This window comes from Anomaloglossus baeobatrachus, chromosome 2 (genome assembly GCF_048569485.1).
Source record: "Anomaloglossus baeobatrachus isolate aAnoBae1 chromosome 2, aAnoBae1.hap1, whole genome shotgun sequence".
NCBI lineage: Eukaryota > Metazoa > Chordata > Amphibia > Anura > Aromobatidae > Anomaloglossus > Anomaloglossus baeobatrachus.
In genome coordinates, this window is record NC_134354.1 from 512,981,882 (window position 1) to 512,996,121 (window position 14,240).

Genomic DNA, 14,240 nt, shown 5'->3' on the forward strand with positions numbered 1-14,240 from the left:
TATCATCTAATCCATGATAGATGACAACTTACCTTCAATGAACAATGCATAATTTCTAGGGGGTGTTACATATTAAACTCATGTCTGGCCTCAAACACCAAAACCTGTTATCATAAAAGAAGATACACTGACCACTCGCTCTGCTGGCGAAATACCCATTTTTCTACATGGATAACATACAAACCTTTTGAGACATTTCCTGCTGGAGCTGTTCCTCCATATCTCGGCGATATTCAGACATCTTGCCTTCCAGGGACTCAAATTTTGGACGTTTTGGGTACAACTCTTCAAACCGTTCATCAATAAATTTCAATTTCTCAACTATAAAATTAGGAGAAAAAAAATTGTTAAAAAAATGCAAAATTCCAGATTAAATGTAAGTAATAATGTTTCAATTTTAAAAAAAATCTATATAAAAAAAAGAGAATTTTGTTTACTTACCGTAAATTCTTTTTCTTATAGTTCCGTATTGGGAGACCCAGACCATGGGTGTTTAGCTTCTGCCTCCGGAGGACACACAAAGTACTACACTTAAAAGTGTAGCTCCTCCCTCTGAGCTTATATACCCCCTGGTGAGCAGACCCAGCCAGTTTAGTGCAAAAGCTGAAGGAGAATAGCCACCCACAAGTAGAACAGAGCAGGAGCCGGAACAACCAGAGACTCTGTCCACGACAACAGCCGGTGATAACACGCGGAACAAGAAATTGCCAACAGGCAACAGGGAGGGTTCTGGGTCTCCCAATACGGAACTATAAGAAAAAGAATTTACGGTAAGTAAACAAAATTCTCTTTTTCTTTATCGTTCCTTTGGGAGACCCAGACCATGGGACGTTCCAAAGCAGTCCCTGGGTGGGAATAAACAGAAAAACTAAGAAGTAGGCAGAACCTAACTTCACAAATGGGCGACAGCCGCCTGAAGGATGCGTCTGCCCAAGCTCGCATCTGCCGAAGCATGAGCATGCACTTGGTAGTGCTTCGAGAAGGTATGCAGGCTAGTCCAAGTGGCAGCCTGACAGACTTGTTGATCTGTAGCCTGGTGCCTGAAAGCCCAAGAGGCACCGACAGCTCTGGTCGAATGTGCCTTGATCCCCGGCGGGGGAGGCACCTGAGTACTCTGGTAGGCGTCCGAAATGGTCGATCTAATCCAACGGGCTAAGGTCGGCTTAGAAGCAGGGAGGCCCTTGCGCCGACCTGTGGTTAGCACAAAAAGAGAGGTGCACCGCCTAAGCGCAGCGGTGCGAGACACATAGATCCGGAGAGCACGCACCAGATCCAGAGTATGCAGCGCTTTTTCAAAGCGATGAACAGGAGCCGGACAGAAGGAAGGTAGGGTAATGTCCTGGTTAAGGTGGAAAGGAGAGACCACCTTAGGAAGAGAGTCCGGAGTCGGACGGAGAACCACCTTGTCTTGATGAAAAACTAAAAAAGGTGACTCCGAGGAGAGCGCAGCCAAATCAGAGACTCTTCTGAGGGAAGTTATGGCAACCAGAAAGGCCACCTTCTGAGAAAGACGATACAAAGAAACCTCCCTAAGAGGCTCAAAATGGGGTTTCTGCAAAACCGTGAGAACCAAGTTAAGGTCCCAGGGATCCAAGGGCCGCCGGTAAGGCGGAATGATGTGAGACGCGCCTTGCATGAAGATGCGGACCTGAGCCAGCCGAGCGGGACGTCGCTGGAACAGAACTGACAGAGCTGAGACTTGTCCCTTGAGAGAGTTGAGGGACAGTCCTAGCTGCAGACCGGACTGTAGAAAAGACAGAAGGGTCGGCAAGGAGAATGGCCTAGGAGGATGGTCGGTAGAGCGACACCAGGACAGGAAAATTTTCCAAGTCCTGTGATAGATCTTAGCGGAGGAAGACTTACGGGCCCGAGTCATAGTGGAGATGACTTCAGGAGGGATACCAGAAGCCGTCAAAATCCAGGACTCAAGAGCCACGCCGTCAATTTGAGAGCTGCAGAATTCGGGCGGAAAAACGGACCTTGCGAGAGTAGGTCTGGACGGTTCGGGAGATGCCACGGCATCTCTACGGACAGATGGAGCAGGTCTGGATACCAAGCTCGCCTGGGCCAGTCCGGTGCAATGAGGATGACTCGACAGCCCTCCATTCTGATCTTGCGCAGGACTCTGGGCAAGAGAGCTAGAGGGGGAAACACGTAGGACAGACGAAACTGGGACCAGTCTTGAACCAGAGCGTCCGCGGCGAAGGCCTGAGGATCGTGGGAGCGAGCCACGTAAACAGGAACTTTGTTGTTGTGACGGGATGCCATTAGGTCCACGTCCGGAGTGCCCCATTTGCGGCAGATTAACTGAAACACTGCCGGGTGCAGGGACCACTCGCCACCGTCCACGCTTTGACGGCTGAGATAATCTGCCTCCCAGTTTTCCACGCCTGGGATGTGGACTGCGGATATGGTGGACTTGGAGTCCTCCGCCCATTGAAGGATGCGTTGTACCTCCATCATTGCCAGGCGGCTGCGTGTCCCGCCTTGGTGATTGATGTAGGCAACCGCTGTCGCGATGTCTGACTCGACTCGAATGTGCCTGCCCGCCAACAGGTGGTGAAAAGCTAGGAGAGCTAGAAGCACGGCTCTGGTTTCCAGCACATTGATTGAAAGGGCTGACTCGGACGGAGTCCAAGTGACCTGCGCTCTGTGGTGGAGACATACCGCTCCCCAGCCGGATAGACTGGCATCCGTGGTGAGAATCACCCAGGACGGGGCCAGGAAGGAGCGCCCTTGGGACAGGGAGAGGGGCCGAAGCCACCACTGAAGAGAGCTCCTGGTCCGTGGCGACAGAGCCACTAACCTGTGTAAGGAGGAAGGCCGCTTGTCCCAACAGCGGAGAATGTCCAGCTGCAGGGGGCGCAGATGGAACTGGGCAAAGGGAACAGCCTCCATGGACGCCACCATTTGACCCAGCACCTGCATCAGACGCCTGAGGGTATAACGGCGGGGCCTCAGCAGAGAACGAACCGCTAGCTGGAGTGACTGCTGTTTGACTAAGGGCAACTTCACAAGTGCCGGCAAAGTCTCGAACTGCATCCCTAGGTACGTGAGACTCTGGGTCGAAGTTAGAGTGGATTTGGGAAGATTGACAAGCCACCCGAATTGGGCTAGAGTGGCGAGAGTGAGCGAGACACTCCGCTGACAGTCTGCGCTGGATGAAGCCTTGACTAGAAGGTCGTCCAGGTAAGGAATCACTGCCAACCCCTGGAGGTGCAGAACCGCAATCACTGCTGCCATGACCTTGGTGAATACCCGAGGGGCCGTGGCTAACCCGAAGGGGAGAGCCACGAATTGGAAATGATCTTCTCCTATTGCAAAACGTAGCCAACGCTGGTGTGAAACTGCAATTGGCACATGCAGATAGGCATCTCTGATGTCGATGGATGCCAGGAAATCTCCTTGGGTCATTGAGGCAATGACTGATCGCAGAGACTCCATGCAAAAGTGCCGCACCTGAACATGCGAGAAGCTTGAGATCCAGGATGGGCCGGAAGGTACCGTCCTTTTTGGGAACTAGGAAGAGATTTGAGTAGAAACCTCTGAACCGTTCCCGGGCGGGAACTGGTACAATTACTCCGTTGGCCTGCAAGGCTGCCACGGCCTGTGAGAAGGCGGCGGCCTTGGAGCAAGGGAAAGTTGAGAGAAAAAATCTGTTTGGCGGGCTGGAAGAGAATTCTATCCTGTAGCCGTGGGAGATGATATCTCTCTCCCACTGATCGGAGACGTGTTGAAACCAAGCGTCGCAAAAGTGGGAGAGCCTGCCACCGACTAAGGACGTCGCCGGAGCGGGCAGAGAGTCACGAGGAGGCTGCCTTAGTGGCAGCACCTCATGCGGTCTTCTGTGGACGTGCTTTTGGGCGCCAGTTGGATTTCTGGTCCTTGGCTGAGTTAGCGGACGAGGCGGAGGGCTTAGAGGACGACCAGTTGGAGGAACGAAAGGAGCGAAACCTCGACTGATTCCTACCCTGGGCAGGTTTCCTGGTTTTGGTTTGTGGCATGGAAGTACTCTTCCCGCCAGTAGCTTCCTTAATAATTTCATCCAGCTGTTCTCCGAACAGCCGGGACCCAGCAAAAGGGAGCCCAGCAAGGTACTTCTTTGAAGAAGCATCTGCCTTCCACTCTCGAAGCCACAAGATCCTGCGGATAACGAGGGAATTAGCCGAAGCCACCGCAGTGCGGTGAGAAGCCTCCAGCATGGCAGACATGGCATAAGATGAAAAAGCTGAAGCTTGAGAAGTTAAGGCAACCATTTTGGGCATAGATTCCCTGGTGAGGAAATGCATCTCCTCTAGAGAAGCAGAGATGGCTTTGAGAGCCCACACTGCTGCAAAAGTCGGGGAAAACGCGGCCCCCGCCGCTTCATACACGGATATTTGGCCAGAAGGTCAATCTGACGGTCAGTGGAATCCTTAAGGGAGGTGCCATCAGCCACCGACACAACGGTCCGGGCTGAGAGCCTAGACACCAGAGGGTCTACCTTTGGGGAATGAGCCCACTCCTTGACCACCTCAGGTGGAAAGGGAAAACGGTCATCAGAACCACGCTTTGGGAAGCGTTTGTCAGGACAGGCCCTGGGCTTGGTCACAGCGGCCTGTAAACTGGAGTGGTTAAAGAACACACTCTTTACTCTCTTAGGCGAGGTAAACTGGTGCTTTTCTGCCAGAGAGGGTTGCTCCTCTGATACTGGCGGATTGAGATCCAGTACAGAATTAATGGAAGCAATCAAGTCACTAAGATCTGAGTCACCCTCGGACAGATCAATGGGGTACATGGAGTTAGCCTCCGAGCCCCCTGTAAAGGTATCCTCCTCATCCTGCGAGTCAGCTCTTGAATCAGAGCCGCGGGAGGAGGAGGGAGAGGAAACCCTGCGTCTCCTCTTAGGAGGACGGGGTCTGGGCCCTGATGATGAATCCTCTGTGAGCTCCGGTCCTAAGGGACCCTTAGCAGTAGAGGCACCCTGTGAAGGGGGCTGATGCATATTCATCAAAGTCCTGGACAGGAGTCCCATGGACTCAGCAAAAGACTGGGAGATAGACCTAGAAAAGGATTCTACCCAAGCCGGGGGTTCAGCCACAGGTGCAGGAGCAGCCTGAGAGACCACTGGGGGTGAGACTCCAGGCTGTGGCACCGCCAAGTTAGAGCAGACATCACAATGTGGATAGGTGCTCGGTTCAGGCAGCAGGAGCTTACATGCAGCGCATACAGTATAAAGCTTTGGAGCCTTGCTCCTCGTGTGAGACATGCTGCTGGAGTGGGGGCTCTGCAAGAGAATGAACCCCAGAGAGTATATACAGAGGTCCACAACCAGAGACCGGCTGTGGCTTACCAGACCGCTGGAAGCGGTGTTGTGTGCCCTCCAGATCCCGAAGCCCGGACCCCCAAGCACAGCACCTCAGCAGGGATGCAGAGTGCAGACCAGCGCCGAGTGAACTCTGTCTGAGAAAATGGCCGCCGGAGCGAAGAGAGGGGGCGGGACTTGGCTTGGAGAGTGGGATCTGAGGGCCATAGAGACCTACAGGGGAGGAGACACGCACAGCAGTGGGGAGTGTCCCTCCCCTGTGCAGAATGGCCGCCGGGAGGAGCCGAGCCTGTCCCTCTGCATGAGTGACATGCGAGGGCAGTGAACAGAAACTAGGCCTCCGGCAAAGCCGGGGCCTAAATTTGAGCGGCGAGGCCGACGCACAGGCACCATCGGCGCGGTTCTCGGGCGAAAGCTAGAGAACCCGCCGGAAATGCCAATAAATACAGTAAGCACACTCTCCCCAAACAATAAAGCACAGGGACCCCCAATATATAAATGTCTCAGGTACTTAGCTGCTGAGACGCAGGGCCAGGTCCCTGGGGATGAGTGCTCCGGTCCAGCAGGGTCCTGAAGGGCTGGCTCCCACTTCAAGCCAGAGCCCAGGAGGGATGGTGAAGGAGCACGGCATGTAAGGCTCCAGCCTTGGAAATCAACCTTACAACACCGCCGACAAAGTGGGGTGAGAAGGGACATGCCGGGGGTCCAGACGTGGACCCGCACTTCTTCAATCTCATTCCAAAAAGGAAAAAATCATATGAGAATGCATGTGTGGATGTATGCCTCCTGAACACAAAGCGATAAACTGGCTGGGTCTGCTCACCAGGGGGTGTATAAGCTCAGAGGGAGGAGCTACACTTTTAAGTGTAGTACTTTGTGTGTCCTCCGGAGGCAGAAGCTAAACACCCATGGTCTGGGTCTCCCAAAGGAACGATAAAGAAAAGCTAAATTCAGTCTACGGTTTCAGAATATGTTGCATAGTCAATAATGGGCGCATATCAATGAATGTGGACAGCAAAATTCGCAGAAGACGAGACTGGAATTTTATAAAGTAGTAAAAACAGAACAATGGCAGTGTACAGAAGAAAGGATAAACACTGGACAGAGTTTAATATATATGTGACTACTTCCAAATTTTCAGTTTTTCTGATTTTTCTCTTTACATGCATATTTGAGTAAAATGTAAATTGTTCTTTTCTTTTATAAACTACTGACATGTCTTCGATTTTCCAAGCAATAAATTTTGTATTTATTTTCTGACAATGAGAAATTGTCAAAACAAAACAATGCATTGCTTTCAGACCTCAAATAATGCAAAGCAAAGTTCATAATCATTTAGAAACAACAATACTAATAATGATCAGAAATCAATATTTTGTGGAATAACCATGATTTTTAATCCTAGCTTTCATGCGTCTTGGCATGCTTTTCACCAGGCTTTCACACTGGTTTTGGGTGACCTTATGCCACTCCTGGTGCAAAAATGTAAGCAGGTCTTCTTTTTTTGATGGCTTGTGACTATCCATCTTCCTCTTGATTACATTCCAGAGGTTTTCAGTGGGGTTCAGGTCTGGAGATTGGGCTGGCCATGACAGGGTTTTGATGTGGTGGTCCTTCATCACACATTGATTGCCCTAGCTGTGTGGCATGGCGAATTTTCCTGCTGGAAAAAACAGTCCTCATTCTTTGGGAATATAGCCTGAGCAGAAGGAAGCAACTGTTTTCCAAGGATAACCTTGTATGCCTAATTCATATGTCCTTCGCAAATATGTTTGTATATATTATAGTTTTATATATAGTTGAGGATGATGAAGCAAAAACTTTTGTCTCTTCTTTTGAGACTAAAGTTGAACACAAGGTAACATTACCTATTGACTCTTTGTAAGGAGAGGTTGTGAGTGTTTGAGTGTCGGCATCTCTGCCATCTCTGTTGAGGTGGTGGTCTATCAGTTCTCTCAAGATCTGTAAGAGAAAACCTACAAAAAAAAAAAATAAAGAAAAATTAACCCTGAAGATCTGAAATAGCTACAATTACACACAGACATTCATATATATTGAATACTATTATTTCACTATGAGAGAATAATCAAAGCAACATCCATGAAGTACATGGAGGCAGATAATGACATAGGCGCCAACAGTCATCGCTATTATGAAAGCTGTAAAAATATCATATTATTATACAAAGTCTGACCTGAAACATGGACACGTTGGTTATACATCCTATATAATAACAACAACAACAACACTAATTCCAGACAATAGAAACATAAAACTGTACCTTTTGTATGGCTGTTTTGGTGGGTTGAAGTCTATGGGGATTAAAATAAAAAAAGAGAAGGCAATAAGCAAACAATCATCAAAATATAGCATGTTGAAAACAACAACAAAAATAAAATAAAAATCCAAATTACCAGAGACTTGTAGATGTTGGATTTGGGGTCGATTTTCATCAGCTGCATTAAATCGTGGATTGAAAAATCCTTCATGGGAAAAGGAATTTTGTTTAATCTGACGCTCCTTTACAGCGTGCTGCAAACATACTTAAAGGGAAAGTGTCACCAGATTTGGCGACTATAAGCGGCGACCATCAACAGTAAGCTCCTATATACAGCATTCCAGAATATTGTGTATAACAGTCCAGGCCACTGTGTATAACATAAAAAACCTTTATAATACTCACCTGGAGGGGCGGTCCGGTCCGATGGGCGTTGCTGCTTTCCGGTCTGGCGCCTTCTCTCTGATGAGATCTCTGTCCTCCTTCTATACCGCCCGATGTGGATGACGCAATCTATGTCTTCCACACTAGCCAGCATTGCGGTCCTGTGCAGGCGCACTGTGATCTGCCATGCTGAGGGCAGATCAAAGTACAGTGGAACCTCGCTTAACGAGTAACCCACTTAACGAGAATTTCGCTTAACAAGCAAAGCTTGCTGTAAATTTGTAACCCGGTTTACGAGAAAGCTTTGCCTTACGAGCAAAATCCTCACCGTACACACTTCTGGTTCCGTACATCCACCATGCTCTCACCCGCACTTGCAGTCCACATAAACACACACAAGCACACACAAACACACACAAACACACACGCACACACACACATACATACAGTATTATGCTCACCTTACCTTCCGTTCCACCGCCGGCCTCATGGTTCTTGTAGTCCGCCGGCTCATTGCGACGTCCTCGCGGCGAACTACATGACCAGGAGGCCGGCGATGGAATGGAAGGTAAGGTGAGCATAATATGTGTACCTTCAGTTCCATCGCCGGCCTCCTGGGTCCTGTAGTTCGCCGCTCCACTCCAGGCTGTGCATCGGTAACCATAGCAACGAAGCAGGAAGTTCCCCTGTCAGAAGCTTCTCAAAGGCAGCGCGCTGGCCAATCAGAGGCAAGAAACTCCTGCCTTTGACGTCAGCGCTCTGGCAGCGGACGTTCCTCCCTCGTCGTTATGGTAACCCGATACACAGCCCATATTGGTGAACAGCAAGTCCCAGGAGACCGGCGATGGAACAGAAGGTAAGGTGAGCATAATATGTGCTTGTGTGTTTGTGCATGTTTGTGCGTGTTTGTACATGTGTGGAATGGCACAATAGGGGACCTGAATGGGACATTTAACAAGTTGTGGAACGAATGGGAAATCTTGCTTTGCTGAACGATGAAACTTGGTTAACAAGCACAGTCCCAGAACGGATTGTTCTCGTTAACCAAGGTTCCACTGTACTGTAATGTGCAGATGTGAGGAAAGGTTAAAGACCGCCCGCACATACGCATTACAATACTTTGATCTGCCCTTAGCAGGAAAGATCAAAGTGCGCCTGCGCAGGATCGCAATGCCAGCCAGTGTGGAAGATGTAGATCGCGTCATCCACACTGAATAGGATAGAAGGAGGACACCCATCGCAGCAGAGAGGAGGCGCCGAATCGGAAAGCAGTGACGCCCATTGGACCGGACTGCACCGCATGGGACTATAATAAAACTGTTTTTTATGTTATATAGAGCAGCCTGGGCTCTTACATACAGTATATTAGAATGCTGTATATAAGAGCTCACTGGTGGTGGCCGCAGCTTATAGGGGACAAATCTATTCATCTCAGGTGCTTGACATATATACTGGGATCAATTCCCAACAAGATTGGTAAATAGGTCTCAACAGATAGTAATAGGGAACAGTAAAGGCCCTGTCACACACAGAGAAATCTGCGGCAGATCTGTGGTTGCAGTGAAATTGTGGACAATCAGTGCCAGGTTTGTGGCTGTGTACAAATGGAACAATATGTCCATGATTTCACTGCAACCACAGATCTGCCAAAGATTTCTCTCTGTGTGTGACGGGGCCTTAAGTTAACTCTTACACAAATGAAAAAAATACATATCAAAACATTAAAAAATATATAAAAATTATATATGGTCAATGTTTTATACCTTTCCCACATAACAGGGATAGAAGAATGGCCAGGTGAAATTTACCGGTACATACAAATATGGTACTTATGTCTAGTGTTAATGAAGGTAAATCTGACCCACCTTATCTTTCTCCAGTCCACACTCTGGATAAAATACTGATAGAGAGAACTCGTAGCCACATCTCCTCAGGTGATCGGCCACTAAGGTGTTACAGGCCCTGTGCAATAGAGAGTCACCAGGAACAAGTGGAGCCGGAAGGGCCTCGCCGCTGACGACACGGAACTTCAGATCTTGAATGAGCTGATTTCTAAGTTGAGTCTTGTTAAAAGCAAGATTAATAGGAAACATTTAATTTGATAGAAACTGGAAGCATTGATTTCAAGCATTTCTGATGAGATGACTGCCAGAAGTGGCGCCCAGCGAGGGACACCGGCAGCAAAACGAGGCACCAGTCTGGTAAAGGAGTATAGGCTTTTTTAATTCAAAATAAAAGTGTTAATCTGTGTTCTAGGTTTATGTGATTAAAAAACAATGCTTAAAAAGTGTTCTCCGAGAATTGTTTTAAAATAAAAAATACACATTTAAATATTATTTTTTTTTTTATATAAATAACTTTTTTTATCAAACAGCTATGCTTTATCTAGGGTCTTTATTCTGTGAATTTGCATAAAATCACAGCGGGTCAGGAGATGGATGCACGCCGCACATCAGACGACGACTGTTTCACGCCTAAAGGGTGCTTTACACGCTACGACATCGCTAGCTATAGCTAGCGATGTCGAGCGCGATAGCACCTGCCCCCGTTGTTGGTGCGATATGTGGTGATCGCTGCCATAGCGAACATTATCGCTACGGCAGCGTTACACGAACATACCTTGTCAGCGACGTTGCTGTGACCACCGAACAATCCCTCCTTAAAGGAGGAGGTGCGTTCGGCGTCATAGCGACGTCACTGCTGCGTCACTAAGCGGCCAGCCAATAGAAGCGGAGGGGCGGGGATAAGCGGGACGAACATCCCGCCCAACCCCTTCCTTCCTCATTGCCAGCGGGACGGAGGTAAGGAGATGTTCGTCGCTCCTGCGGTGTCACACATAGCGATGTGTGCTGCCGCAGGAACGAGGAACAACATCGCTACTTACCTGACAACGATTTTTTGTAATTAAACGACCTCTCCAAAACAAACGATTTTTGTCTTTTTTGCGATCGTTTTAGGTCGCTCCTGCCTGTCACACGCTGCAATGTCGCTAACGACGCCGTATGTGCGTCACAAACACCGTGACCCCGACAATATATCGTTAGCAATGTCGCAGCATATAAAGCACCCTTAAGTGCTTCTGGCTGTTCCAAGGACCCGTTGAAGCACTAAGGCACAAAATGGCCGTCGTCTGATGTGCAGCATGCATCCATCTCCTGACCCGCTGTGATTTTATGGAAATTCACACAATAAAGTAACCAGTTTTGCATGCTATTGTGAGTGCCACTCTTTTTTTCCCTTTTTTTTTCTTTATTGTGGAATACACTGTGGACTGTCTTTTGATAGAGTGAGCACCACCACTAAAGCTGTTATTAATCCAGAAAACCCGCTTACCTGTTCATTCCGTTTTTTGATTTTGGCTCATTAAGGGTCTGATAGTGCAGCACTTATGTAACTTTGTTGCCATGCTTTATCTAGTGTATTCAGGATTTTAAAGATGGCAACTGCCATAAATCTGTGTGCACCCATCCTAGATTTCAGAGGCTGCATGAAGACATATTGTCAGAGCAGCGTCCTGTCAAGCATTATGAACTCACATTCCTCTGTTCCATCAACCTGACAAGACCATCAGTGGAGTGGACTAAAGGAGAAGATAAACACCTTTCTTTACATGACTGAAAATGAAGATCCATCTCAGTCAGCTTGTTTTAGTGCAGGGCAGGGACTAAGGGGTACTTTGCACGCTGCAATATCTTGTGATTGCTGCCGTAGCGAACATTATCGCTACGGCAGTTTCACACGGACTTACCTGCCCTGCGATGTTGCTCTGGCCGGCGACCCGCCTCCTTCCTAAGGGGGCGGGTCGTGCGGCGTCACAGTGACGTCACACTGCTGGCGGCCAATAGAAGCAGAGGGGCGATGATGAGCGGGACGTAAACATCCCGCCCACCTCCTTCCTTCCGCATAGCCGGTGGAGCAGGTAAGGAGATGTTCCTCGCTCCTGCGGCTTCACACACAGCGATGTGTGCTGCCGCAGGAATCAGGAACAACATCGTATCTCCTATGGGTGCGACATTATGAAAATGTCCGACGCTACACAGATCACCGATTTACGACGCTTTTGCAATCGTTTATCGGCGCATCTAGGCTTTACACGTTGCGACGTCGTTACCGGCGCCGGATGTGCGTCACTTTCGATTTGACCCTGACGATATCGCAGTAGCGATGTCGCAACGTGAAAAGTACCCCTAAGTCTGTCTTACGCAGTCTGTCCTAGAATGGGTGCACACTGCAAGATGGAAGTTGCCATCTTTAAAATCCTGACAGAGTGCAGAAGATAAAGCATAGCTTTTTGCTTAATAAAAGGTACCATATTTAGAAAAATTGTTAATATTTAAAAATATTTTATTCATTTATTTTATCACATTTCTCAGTGAACTCCTTTAATCTATGTCATAAAACTGTTTGAAATATTATATAATAACAGAGCAAAAATATGGAGACTTTTGGTGTTTATACATCAGTCCTGTCCAGCTGAACCTAATTTGTTAATAATGAGCAGAGTTAAGCCATGAGGATGACAAATTCATCATAATTTATGCCCCTAATGTTGCATAAATTACTATGTTAATGTACTCCAGTCTGAGATTGCAGTACATTCTTTATGCTGAACATGCACAAAATATATATGAATTAGAAGCTTCTTACTCCAGCATTCCTTCAACTTGCATGGCAGTCTTGATGAATCAGTGCCATTGTATGCAACTTTCCAATACATTTGGAAGACACATTTTTTGCCTCTGGGTGTAAACGTCCTTAATAGCAAGAAAACACAAATTACCTTCAATGAATCCAAAACCCCCTTCTTTTTAAATGTCTGATATAGTCTTCTCCGCAGTTCTTCTTGGGACAGGGATTTCAGCTCGATTTGAGACATTTGGCCTCTGAAAAATTAAATAGGTTCTGCATTATTGCATATTTCCATCTACAGCTTGTCATAATTTACAGCAGCCTGAATTCTGCAAGCATTTTTGATGCGGTTTGGGTGCGTTTTCTGCCAGGAGATGCAGATTTCGTGCTGAAATGTCTGCAACCAAATACTCAATGTGAACAACACACCTAATCCGGTAATCTGGCACTGACTTCAATGAAATCCCCTGAGGTGAGGTCACTGAGTTTAAGGAGTTCACCTGAGCTCACAGTTAAGGTACGGTGGGAACCTCCAATTGTGAGCTCATGTGAACTCACTGACGTCACTGCTCACAGCTGCGGCACTGTCAGTGAGTCCCTGACGCTGCAGTGATCAGTCACAATTTCTAATGTGACTGCACACTGAGACCTCAGATGCAGCAGAGCCAGGATCGTCATGAGACTTTGTGTGAATTACGTCGGACCTGCAAGGTGTTTTGGGGGCTTAATAAATTGGAGAAAGAGAATGTTTTTTTGTTTTCAAATAAAGGATTTTTCTCTGTAGTTTGTGTTTATTTTTACTTACAGGGTTAGTAATGGGGGGTCTCATAGACGCCTCCTCATTACTAACCTCGGACTTAAACACATCTGTGATTTTTGGACAAATCACAGCTGTCATTAACCTATTAAATTACCCCGATTGCCACTGCACCAGGGCAATCGGTGTGAGCTAGGTAAAGCACCGGAATTGGCGCATCTAATGCATATCCTAAGATATTAAGGATAGTGAATCACTTGCTGATCTTTGGGGGTCCGACTGCTGGGATCTCCCATGATCCTGAGATCTGCAGAGCCCAGTCTGGAACCTAGTGGAAGTGTGGGAATAGCGGAGTATGTACTCGCCTCTCCCCACAGACAATGAATGGGGCAGAGGTGGCGCATGTGCCCATCTCCCTCTATTCCAGACTGCCCTCTGCAGAGCGAGGTTCCAGAGCTCTCAGGACTGTGGGGTCCCAGTTATTGGACCTCCAGCGATCAAGAAGCTTTACCTTCTCCGGGTCACTATTCTGGGAATAACTCTTAACCCCAGATAGCGGGCGTGCTGCCCAGGAGTCATGGTGGGGACATCATCCCTTCTGGGGCACAGACAGTGCTGGCAGTGAATGAGATGCAGGCTCCTGTATGCCACTGACTGTCTGTACAGCGGCCATAGCACAGCAGATCCACATAATACGCGGCACTCACCTCCCTGGAGCATAGAGCAACGTTCACACCAATACCAACCGCCAGAGAATGTGTACACAGAAAGGACACAGCCGACTGGAACATTGCTTACATGGCAACCAATCACAGCAAGAGCCGAGCACCAGCCTTCCAATCAGCAGCGAGTACCCGCCTCTTCATGAATCAAAAGTACATGTCCGC

The 14,240-nt window shown here is 48.1% G+C and overlaps 1 protein-coding gene across 3 annotated transcripts in view; it reads right to left on the reverse strand.

The window, feature by feature from the left end:
• Nucleotides 1-14,150, reverse strand: part of OFD1 (OFD1 centriole and centriolar satellite protein) — a 152,021-nt gene extending 137,871 nt beyond the window's left edge. For 2 of the 3 annotated variants that reach the window (XM_075336560.1, XM_075336559.1), the window contains exons 1-7: nucleotides 14,061-14,150; nucleotides 12,748-12,850; nucleotides 9,833-10,030; nucleotides 7,720-7,788; nucleotides 7,587-7,617; nucleotides 7,174-7,281; nucleotides 185-321 (exon numbers count right to left, since the gene is read on the reverse strand). In XM_075336560.1, the coding sequence (XP_075192675.1) occupies nucleotides 185-321; nucleotides 7,174-7,281; nucleotides 7,587-7,617; nucleotides 7,720-7,788; nucleotides 9,833-10,030; nucleotides 12,748-12,843 (639 nt within the window). In that variant the 5' untranslated portion in view covers nucleotides 12,844-12,850; nucleotides 14,061-14,150. Of the gene's footprint in view, nucleotides 1-184; nucleotides 322-7,173; nucleotides 7,282-7,586; nucleotides 7,618-7,719; nucleotides 7,789-9,832; nucleotides 10,031-12,747; nucleotides 12,851-14,060 lie in introns of those variants that run through there. The other variant, XM_075336561.1, reaches the window with a different exon arrangement.
• Between the last annotated feature and the right edge of the window lie 90 nt (nucleotides 14,151-14,240).